This window comes from Engraulis encrasicolus, unplaced genomic scaffold (assembly GCF_034702125.1).
Source record: "Engraulis encrasicolus isolate BLACKSEA-1 unplaced genomic scaffold, IST_EnEncr_1.0 scaffold_43_np1212, whole genome shotgun sequence".
Taxonomy (NCBI): Eukaryota; Metazoa; Chordata; class Actinopteri; order Clupeiformes; family Engraulidae; genus Engraulis; species Engraulis encrasicolus.
The window spans coordinates 465,482-477,723 of NW_026945742.1; the positions used below are offsets into that span (position 1 = coordinate 465,482).

Genomic DNA, 12,242 nt, shown 5'->3' on the forward strand with positions numbered 1-12,242 from the left:
GTAGTAGTGTGTAATATATATATACTGTATAAGTGTGTGTGTGTGTGTGTGTGCGTGTGTGTGTGCAGGTGGAGACTGAGGGTCGTGCTGAGCTGCAGGCGGCCCGTAAGCGCGTGGCGGGGGAGGTGGAAGGGCTGCTGAGGTACCTGGAGGGCAACGCTAATCACCCCTCGCGGCTAGCAGTGGAGGCGCTAGCACAGGAGGCGCGCGGACTGCTGCTAACGGGCATCGTGGAGCCGCACCGCCAAGGCCTGCCACCGGGGGGCACCGAGGAGTTACTACAGGCACTACAGGACGTAGCCATGAGGCTGGCACAGGTACAATACACACACATATAATATATACAATAAATACATAATATACAATATAATCTAGACACCGCACCGCCAAGGCCTGCCACCAGGGGGGGCCATGAGGCTGGCACAGGTACAATACACACACATATAATATATACAATAAATACATCATGTACAATATAATCTAGACACCGCACCGCCAAGGACTGCCACCGGGGAGCACCGAGGAGATAAGCGGTAAGTACCGAAAGGGCGTTGAATTAGTGAGTCCCGTGGCCATGAGGCTCGCACAGGTAGAATACACACACATATAATATTAAATATTTATATAATATAATATATAGATATACAAGCGGATTCAACAAGGATGTTAGGACCCTTGGTATTTTGTGAATTAAAGCAAAATGCTGTAATTTTCATAACTCAATCCATGCATTACATGGACAATTAGCACAAGGTCAACGTGTCAACCGTTAAAGCCAGGCTGAAGTATTGCTTTTGAGGGAAATTTGAATCATGCGAGAAATCTCAAAAACGTTGGTTTATAAAATAACACAAGAAGAACATTTTAAAAAGAAGGACACTGAGTGGAGAAATAAAAGACCATCACAGAGAGGCTGTGTCACTCAGAAGAGAATATATTGAGGGGATGATGTCATTACTGATCTATTACACAGAAAGTCAAAATTGAAATGTCAAAATTGCAGGCATATAAGGCCATACGCAGCACGCTAAGCCCCCCCCCACATTTGTGCTTGCATGCCCAAGGGTTTCACCCAGGGTTCGAATCCGGCCTGGGTCATTTCCCATCCCTACGCTCTCTCTCTCTCTCCACATTCACTTCCTGTCTGCCTTCACTGTCCTATCTAAAATAAAGGCAAAAAGCCCATACAAATGTTTGAATTTAAAAACATATATATGTTCTCGATTACTATGTATTATTACAATGTATTATAGCCTGCCGTTATTCACGAATGGTCTGATTACGCTTCTCTGGGGAGGGTTTAGTCGTCCTCCAGATGCACTTGGGAGCATAATAACATACGTCATGAACGTCATCTGTCAGCGATTCAAACCAGAGCTGAGCTCACTCCTTCCAGCCAAGCGCTCCAGGGCATCGAGGATCCAGACCAAAAATGAATTACGAAGTAATTGATGTGGTCAGGTAAAACCAGACTATATGTACGAGCCCACTGAGTAAAGATTGTATTTAAACCAACTGAAGCTCCTGTATCAAGGATTTCCTCTCCCTTGTCGTACTCGTTACTATTGGTGTATTGGTATGTAATGAAGACCCGACAGATATCCAGTTAAAGAGACATTTATTTGATCATGACAATGTTGTACAACGTTCATCATTTCTCAAACGAATCATCACCAACACCATTATTGAGTGGTCATCAGGGAAGGAGACAAATGGGTCAGTTACCCTGGGCCCAGGGAGAGAGGGGGGTGAGGAGCCCAGAATTGGGTCCTCATTACATTGTGTATATTGGATGGGGGGCCTTTTAAGATAACTTCGTCCTGGGCTCAGCCAAAGCTGTCAGTGTCCCTGTGAGTGGTCATGGTGATGATGTGGCGTTCAGAGGGGGAAGAGCAGGAAGCCACTGAAGATGTTGTGGCTATATATACACTATGATCTATTTTATTATTTAATTTGATTACATAAAATGATTACATTTGATTACAAAATTATTACATTTGTTGTTGTGGCGTTCAGAGGGGGAAGAGCAGGAAGCCACTGAAGGTGTTGCGACTCTCAGCACTATTATCATAGACCTTGTTGCCTGCTGGCAGCACCAGGTTTACTGTGTCTCCCTTCTCCAGCTGCAGAGCCAGGCCACTGGACAGATAGGAGGGCATGTTATCAGTGTCATGCTCCTGCAGCTGCATGAGTTGCTCTCCATTCTTATACATTCTGATAACCATCCAGCGTGAGGACAGATTATCCACAACAGTGAACCTGAAGTAGTAGACCCCCCTGACTGGAGCTGTGAAGAAGCCAGTCGTGCTACTGTAGGCCTCTCCTACATTGGTGATGACTTTAGTGAACACCAAGTTCATGTTATTACTCCCAGACTCTGTGTATCCAGATTTCATCAGAGCTGCTGAGAAGGCCACCTTGGGTGCTGCTCTGATCTGTTTCCTCAGATTCTCCACCTCACTCTCACTGACCACAAGCCTTTCTGTGACTGCTTTATTTTCAGCCTCCAGAGCCTCAACCTTACTCTCACTGGCCACAAGCCTTTGTTTCATTGCTACATTATCAGCCTCCATCATCGCCACCTTAGCCTCCAAAACCTTAACGTCATCTCTAGTATATCGTAGTGATCCTCTCAGCTCCACCACCATGTCTCTGAGTTCCTTCAGCTCAGTAGAGACGTCCTGGGTAGAGGCGTCAGTGCCGTGGCTCTCTGTCTGGACTCCACACATGGAGAGCAGCAGCACCAGCAGTGAGATGGCAGCCCTCATGTTCTAAGTCGCTGTAAAATAAAACATTCAACAAATTCTCAGTGGCTTAGACCGTGGAAAGAATCATTACTGACCAGGGCTGCGTTTCCCAAAAACTCTTTAAGTAGTACTTAAGTATGAGGGGCCACCTAGGCAATATATCACACCACAGACAGTTTATGTATACAATAATTTTATAGGCCCACATATGATATTTTTTTTCTCACACATGCAATTAAAATGCTTGTGCAAAGTGCATGTGCTAGGTAAAATAGTGTATGTATAAACTTTAATGATGATGTGAGACCTATTCTGATATATAGCCTAGGCGGCACCTCATACTTAAAGCGATGGTTCGGAGTAGAATCACCCTAATGCCATTTGAACCGTGACACCCATCCACCTTTACACCCGAAGTGTTTTCTGCCGCAGGCTTACATCAACAGAGTTGCCGTGTTATTCGATGTTTATTCCGGTTAGCTTGACTCAAGCGCATATGGATACTGGGCACCGTCTCCAAACTTTCCCCACAAAAATAACATGTCATGACACCAAACTTCTGCAGTAGCACAAATATGGTCTGTACTCACGAAACGAAGCATTTGGAAGTTTGGAAATAGTCCAGGAGTTTATTATTATCAACACAAGCCGAATAGCTTCTCTGCTGCTAAAGCTGCGCCAACGTTACTTCCGTCATCTAAGACAAGCATGTAAGAGTCCTCAACGAAGCTCATAATATGCACAATGAAAAGTGAATTCAGCATCAGTATTGATAACGAAAATCCTTGTCTAATTGATAGTAGGTACGATTTGAAATATCTTTTAAGTATTGCCTTGAAAAGATAAGCCTTAATCACAATTCAGTGAAAACTTTTTTAACACTCTCGTCTGGAAGTTTGTTGAAGACTTTTACGGGCTTGTCTCATATGACGGAAGTAACGTTGGCACAGCTTTAGCAGCAGAGAAGCTATTCAGCTTGTGTTGATAATACTAAACTCCTGGACTATTTCCAAACTTCCAAATGCTTCGTTTCGTGAGTACAGACCATATTTGTGCTACTGCAGAAGTTTGGTGTAATGACATGTTATTTTTGTGGGGAAAGTTTGGAGACGGTGCCCAGTATCCATATGAGCTTGAGTCAAGCTAACCGGAATAAACATCGAATAACACGGCAACTCTGTTGATGTAAGTCTGCGGCAGAAAACACTTCGGGTGTAAAGGTGGATGGGTGTCACGGTTCAAATGGCATTAGGGTGATTCTACTCCGAACCATCGCTTTAAGTACTACTTAGGCTTAAGTACTACCTATGAGTTTTTGGGAAATGCAACCCAGATAAGTAAAATGTAGAAATATTGAGTGGAGGTTATACTAAGTCCTAGAAATGCACATTTTGAATATTTTATTCATTTTTCCCCGCCCGGAAAAAACTTCAGCAATATATTATAATATTTCTTAACAAACCAGGTTATTCGCATTTTAAAACGACCAAGTGTAAGAAACATTGATCTTACCTTTAAGAGTAAGAATGCCCCGTCTGTCACTGGTGTCTGTAGCAGCAATACTGATGGCAGAAGTCGGTGCAGCAGTAGCAGCAATAGTGTCTGTGAGTTAGACTACGTGATCACCCTCTTTTTTTAGAGGGTCAGGAGTTATGTAAACATGTTTGGAGAGACCTTCGGAACAGGGAGGCCGCTCAGCAATATCGATTATTATGACGCTGATTGTTGAAAGTTTGGCAGAAACGCATCCCAAAGTGCTCATCTTGTTGAAAATCAATTACATACTGTATTCATGAATTAACAAATCTAGCTAATGATCAAGGGGTCTGTTACACATTTGTTCTTAAAGTTTAATATTCATTTTATTGTACTGTATATTATCATAATCCCCCATATAACCTATTTATTTATAATTTATATATTTGATTATAATTTATATATTTATTGATAATTTATGTATATACTATTTATTTTATCACTTTAATTCCAAGTGAAATGTGGAGCATGAGCAGCAGCAGCAGCTTTTCGGTGTGTGTGTGTGTGTGTGTGTGTGTGTGTGTGTGTGTGTGTGTGTGCGTGTGTGCGTGTGTTTTCTCCGTTTGTGTCCCTGCAGTCTGTTTCGGGAAGCCGTTTGATATAGCTGTGTGTGTGTGTGCACGTGTGTTACGTGTAACTCTCTCTCCCCTGTGTGTGTGTGTGTGTGTGTGTGTGTGTGTGTGTGTGTGTGTGTGTGTGTGTGTGTGTGTATAAGAACTTGGCTGGTTGTCTGGTGTTGATTTAGAGCCCTTACATAATACACATACACACACTCGACACCCCATACACCACACACACACCACACACACTCCACACACCCCACACACACACCACACACTCCACACACCACACACACTACATACACTCCACACACCACCAACATCACACTGATACACTCCACACACCACCAATATCACACTCCATACACTCTACACCAGTGTTTCTCAACAGGGGTACCGCGGGCCCCCCTCAGGGGTGCCTCGGAAACGTGGCTGATAAATAAATTATGTAATATAATACATATTTGTCTAAATTGATGAGTTAATGCTAGTCAGTGGAATCTTTCATCTGCCATTCAGGCACAATAGAGTAAATAGGTCGCCCCAGTCAGCTGCAACTTCGAACGTTGGTCGTGTGACGTCTCCAAATGTGTTACTTTTCTACGCTTTTTGTGGTATCGGATGCGCTGCCATGTTACGGCTTGCTGGTTTGGGGTGCCTTGAAATTCTTCATGAGTTGAAAGAAAAAGTCGCCTAAAAAAAAGTTGAGAAACACTGCTCTACACACTCCACACACCACACACACCACACACACTGATACACCTCACCACCATGAACACACACTGATACACCTCACCACCATGAACATGGTCTCATCAGAGACAAACAGACTAAGAAGTACTGGAATCATGTCCTGTGGTATGATGAATACATTTTTTTTAAATGGGCACTATGTAGGATGACGTAGTTTGTGCGGTGCCGGTGGCATGTCTGTCTCAAAATCTACACTGTCCTGAACCAATGCTGTTTGAGAATGTTTTTCATCACAGAATGCCAGCACTTGATACAAATGTGAATATAATACGGTATGTAAAGCGATGTTTCGCATGAAAAGTGTTTCCCATGACACTCGTAGCGGACTGCTCTGTCAAAAATTACATTTGGGGTTCTCAGCAGACCGTGGAAGTGGTCGCGAGAGTCATTGTTCATTTACTAATGACTCAACTAAGCATCGGCTGACTCGGGACAGTGATTAATTTAACTTTTTATCCCACATAGAGCCCCTTTTAAGATGGTGTCAATGATGTGTGGTGGTAAGCAAGTGTGTGTGTGTGTGTGTGTGTGTGTGTGTGTGTGTGTGTGTGTGTGTGTGTGTGTGTGTGTGTGTGTGTGTGTGTCACCACAGGTTAAGACAGGGGGCAGCGTTCCGCTCCGCAAGGCGCGCTACCGGGCCCTGACGCGCGTGTGTGCGGTGCAGGAGGTTCTAGAAGGTTCCACGCAGGTGCGCACGCTGCCGCTCTCCAACGAGACCCACGAGGCCGTGCAGGCCATCAACATCGCCATGGAGACGCTGAGCGGGGCGCGGTGCCAGCTTGTGGCCCTCCTCATGGGCCTCAACGACTCGCAGGGCACGCACGGCAACACGCAGACGCACGCGCAGACGCAGACGCACACACACCTGGCCAGAGACCTCACACACCTGCAGCTGTCGCTCGACGCCCTGGACGTCTCCACGGACGCGGCTGTACGCAACTACCGCAAACAGGTACACACACACACACACACACACTACACACACTACACACACACACACACACACACATATATATCACGGCCGTACGCAACTACCACAAACAGGTACACACACACACACACACACACACACACACACACACACACACACACACACACACACACACACACACATACATATACACTCGCCTCCAAAAGAGTTGTCGCCTACCCATCTGTTTGGAATAACAGCTAATAACCTGACTTTCAATTAATCACTTGGCTTCAGAAGTCACTCATATGAAAGCTACAACCCTCTCGAATGAAAATGAATGTACAAAAATAAATTTCATGCACCAAAGAAAGATTGACCCTTAAATGAACACAGACAGGGCAGATTATAGATATATAGAGTATATATATATATATCACATCATGGCCGTACGCAACTACCGCAAACGGGTACACACTATAATGTCAAATAATATAATTTAATCGAGATATATGTAAGAATGGAGATTATTTGATGACTCAGAAATGATACTGTTTGCTGTTATCTCAGTAAAGTTGACTTAAGGGGTCATCCCCCCCATGCCATGTGGTGGCTCAAACCCCTGGGGTGTCACTGACCTAGCAAGACAAAGGGAGACTTTTGGGATGGGGGGTATATAATCTCACCTCAGAGAGTCTCATTCCATCTCTGAAGGGGCTCCAGTCTCTGTCTTTCTCTCCCTCTCTCTCTCCCTCTCTCCCCCTCTCTTTCTCTCTCTCTGTCTATCTATCTTGGGTAAACTGTATTTGATTTCACTGTATCCCATGTAACCTACAGTAGCCTTGAGTGAAATGTAATGTTACCTTGCAGTTGATCATTAAATTGTCATATATAACATTCATTAATTTGCATCTCCTCATCTGTATCATGCCATTTGCATTTCCTGTGTCTTAAGTTAACACTGCTTCTGGCCGTCGTTGGTCAGGAAGAAAGTGGAGGGGAAAGTTATATACTTTTACATATAGATGCAGCATATAGATGTCATTTAATCTAAATATAGCAGAATATGCAGAACAGTTGTGTGTGTGTGTGTGTGTGTGTGTGTGTGTGTGTGTGTGTGTGTGTGTTAACAGGTGGTGGAGGAGATCAACGCTCTGCTGAAACATCTAGACATGGAGGAGGAAGGAGACAACACACACAGGTATATAACACACACACATCACTGATTCTTGAAAGTTTGGCAAAAACATGTCCCTGCAGTAAAATATTAATTCTGTTGAAAATCAACTAAATTTTCACAAACAAAATGAACCCAGGTAATGGCCAAGGGGTCTGTCACACGAATACACGGTTGTTTGAAATATTTAAGTGTAATTTTATTACTTTTCATGGCTATAAACCTGTCCACACCCTGTAAAAACGCCTGTCCCAAGGACTGGCATCATCATTTCAATTGACTTAAAATACAAAAATCACTAACAGAATTGAACAATATCACCATGATGTGGAAGACCATATTAAAGTGGTTCTACAGATGTGCACATAGTGGATGTAAAACAATATTTACTATTATTTACTGATTGCTCAAAATGTGTCCAGCATATTGGTCACCACCGTCAGATTTTTTCTAAAAGACAATAAAATCAGGTATGCACAAGGTAATTTTCATTACTGAGGACCCCTTTTCAAACCTTTAGCTCTACTGCCTACTTCACCATCACTGAAGCTCCTGTAAGTTTATTATGTTGTCCTCAATTTGTTAATTTGTTTGGACACTGGTACTGTCCCAACCATAAACTGTCAACACCGTCGGGGGTTTTAATAGTATTGTATTACATTAATGTTAATAAATATAATTTTTTTCAGAAAAGGTATGAAGCACCCAAGAAACAGAGCGAAAATGAAATGGCTAATCTGAACAAACAATGCATAATATTTAAAAGAGTGCTTTTTTGTCTCACACCGTCAGATGTCACCACCGTCAGATTTTGTTCTGCTCATCATGTTGTTCCATATGTTACTAAATTGTGCTGGTTAATGAAACATTACTAGGCATGTTAGTAATAATTGTGATCCAAAATGATACTCTAGCCACCACTGAGGTGCATTTGGAGTTTTTTTTTGTCAGAAAACCTGACGGTGGTGACATCTGATGGAGTTCACCAAAAAACACATGTTTTACGTGTTTTTGACATGTTTTAAGAATATGCATACAATACGTATCTACAGTTATGTTGAATTGTTAAAGTAATTCACTTTAATACAGTAAACATGTGTTTTTACTTCTAATTCTGTCTGCCGCTGTTGACAAAACAAGAAAGAGCCCATTTTATGAAAAATGTTAAACATGGGGAGCTTGGCCAATGCATTCACTGCACAGCCAAGACCTACATCTATGATAATACACCTCTATATTTTGGATTTGAACAACTTAAAAGCTGTTTTTACCGCATTTTCAACAACCAGTGGCTTACTTCCTAGATAATCTAACTAATGAAGTAAAAAACACATGCTCATACTGTGCACACACAAAAATAAAGTGTTTATGCAAGATGCCATTGACTTGAGAGGGCTATTTATTTTGCTAAATGCAGGTACTAATTAGGCCACTTTCACCACTCTCAGATTACTGTCACCACTGTCAGTTCTTAAGTCACCACCGTAAGAAGGAGTTTTGGACATTTTAAAGGAATGTGCTTACAACATTTTCCTTAGGAGTTGTTGAAATATCAAAGTAATAGCCAATTTAAGCCTACACGAATATTTGTGAAATTACAAAAAAATGTTTGTTGTATTTAGGCGTTAAGTAAGCATCGTATGACGGTACATATTTTAAAATTAGAACACATGAAACAGTGTTAAAATAGAACAAAAGTGAATTTTCAACATTTAAAGGCATATGTGTGAACCAAAAAATACACATAATCACTTAAAAACTCCAGATACATATGCAACCAAATCAATACAATTTTAATAACTTTTAATTGTGTCTGACGGTGTTGACAAAAAACAAGGTATGATCGGAGAAAAGCCTGATTTCTGAAAAAAAATACATAATGGGGAGATTGGCCTTGTGCATTTCTGAAAAGCCAAGACCTTAGTCTACGAGGATATACCATATAATTTTGTAATTCACTTTGTTTTTTTCTGTCAACATTACAACCTGTTTTAGCCACTTTCTCAAGAATCAGTGACATACACACACACACACACACACACACACACACACACACACACACACACACACACACACACACAGGTACTGTAGGTGCAGTTTCTTGAATTCTTATTTTATGACCAGTTCTTTGAGCTTAAGTCCATGACGCGAGACTCCGTGTAAAGTTCAAACTGTTTATATAAGAAAATTGTCACATTACAGAAATAAAACGGATAAAATCAAACTTAAAACTTCTTCATAATGTCACGCCTCGTGGTCTCAGTGTCATCTCGACATGGCGTGGTCTCGTTGCTTTCTGGCTAGTCTCGAAGGGTCTTGTCTCGGTCAAAGACTGCTGCGCTCTGACCTTCCTCGTCACGCAAAACAGTTTTAATACAGCAAAAAGTGACGTCATGCATATCTTAATAAAATTAAGCAATATTAATCACAAGAAAATAACATTACTTAACAGCAGTAAATATGTCTAAATATTAAAACTAAACATAATGCAGTACAAAATTAAATTATTATTCACTTTTCACAATTATCTATTATGGCTCTAACACGCCCGGCCCCTAATTGTGTAGACAAGGGGGCTACATCAATTACTCAAATCAAATAGAGCCATTCAAATTCTCAGTCCAACAATAAAAATATTCAAAATGAACTTAGCTATGAATACTCAATAACTCTTTGCAGTCCTGGATGCCAGCTCACACTGCTTCCTGTAACAAACATAATTTAGTTATAGGTCTTTCCAGAACGCTGGTCTTGGTCTGCACTTGCACACTCCGGACCTGGCCCCTGGAATCTGGCATTGTCTTGACGATGCGGCCTAGCATCCAAGAGCTTCGTGGACCGGAAGGATCCACAATTAGAACAATATCGTTCACTTCAAAGTTCCTCTTCACCTTGGACCAGCGCTGACGTTCTTGCAGCAAGGGCAAGTACTCCTTGGTCCATCTGTGCCAGAACAAGTCAGACAGATATTGGATCTGTCTCCAACGTCTCCTCCCGTACACATCACTCCTCTCAAAGATCCCCGGTGGTATCGCAGGCTTTGCTTTCATCAGCAGGAGATGGTTCGGAGTGAGGGGTTCGAGATCATTTGGATCTTCTGACAGCTTTGTCAAGGGTCTGCTGTTGATTATGGACTCAACTTCACACAACAGTGTGTGTAATCCATCGTCATCCAAAAGTTGTTGCTTCAGCAGAGCAGCAAGGACCTTCCTTACTGTCCTTATCTGGCGTTCCCAGATGCCTCCTTGGTGGGAAGCACCAGGTGGATTGAAGTTCCATTCGATTCCTCCTTTCAGCATTTCTTCTTTGATCTTGGAATCATTGAGGTTCTGTATGGCTTCACGCAACTCTCTTTCAGCGCCAATGAAATTTGTTCCATTGTCCGATCGGATAACGGACACCTGCCCTCTTCTACTGATGAAGCGGCGCAATGCGTTGATGCATGCATCGGTGTCTAGAGAGTGTGCGACCTCTATATGGACCGCTCTCATGGTCAAACAAGTAAACAAGACACCATATCTCTTCACCATGGCTCTACCTCTTTTCACTTGAAACGGCCCAAAGTAATCAACCCCAGTGAATGTAAAGGGTGGGTTGTCTGGTGTCAGTCTCTGCACTGGCAAATCTGCCATCTTTTGTTCTCCAACCTTTGCGTACAGCTTTCGGCAGGTGTAGCAATTTGAGATAATCTTTCTTATGGCAGAATTTGCATGCGGGATCCAATACTTTTGCCTGAGCTTAGCCAGAACATGGTTCCGTCCACAGTGTCCGACCTGGCGGTGAGTGTGCTGGAGAATAAGACGTGAAATCTTGAGGTCTTTATGCAAGATGGCTGGATGCTTAGCCTCCTCTGGCATCGCCGCTCGACATAACCTTCCTCCAACCCTCAACACTCCTTTATCAAGGTAGGGATCCAGCTTGTATATGTGGCTGCTCTTTCTGACTTGGTGTTTTCCTTGCAGCAGAGTCTTGATCTCCTCTCCATATTTCAGCTGTTGACTGTAGCGAATCAAATCATGTTCAGCATTCGTCAAATCTTCCACACTGATAGTGAAATCTTTCAAGCTCTCTTTGTACTTTTTCATTTCTTGAGCTATGGCTTGCTGTTTGCCATCTGAAGCACTGCTTGTCTCTTGCAGTTCTGCTCTTTTGTGGCTCAAGTCCAGCAGGATCTTTTTCAGATGAGTGAACCATGCTATTGCCTTCTTTAAGCGGTGCCAGTCAGAATAATACGCAATGAGCTTGCCCAAAGCAGATTCATCCCTTTCGACTCTGATGACAAAAGACACAGCATTTCGTTTGATCTCTGGATCATCTTCTGGCAAAGAACTTGACTGGTCTGTCCTGACAGGCCACTCCTCGCACGGTCTCAGCAGAAATGAAGGTCCTTCAATCCAGTTCTCACATCTCGTAAGATTCTCTGCTGTCAAACCTCTTGAGACATGGTCTGCAGGATTCTCAGGTGAATTCACGTACCTCCACTGTGACGGCTTGGAGGCCTCTCTGATCAGTGACACTCGGTTTGCGACGAACGTCTTGTATCGGGCAGCATCATTTTC

The 12,242-nt window shown here is 42.7% G+C and overlaps 1 protein-coding gene across 1 annotated transcript in view; it reads left to right on the top strand.

The window, feature by feature from the left end:
- bag5 (BCL2 associated athanogene 5) overlaps positions 1–12,242 on the top strand; it is a 34,310-nt gene that overhangs the window by 11,579 nt on the left and 10,489 nt on the right. Inside the window, exons 4-6 of the mRNA XM_063193534.1 lie at positions 69–317; positions 6,189–6,548; positions 7,640–7,707. Coding sequence (XP_063049604.1) covers positions 69–317; positions 6,189–6,548; positions 7,640–7,707 — 677 coding nt within the window. The remainder of the gene's footprint in view (positions 1–68; positions 318–6,188; positions 6,549–7,639; positions 7,708–12,242) is intronic.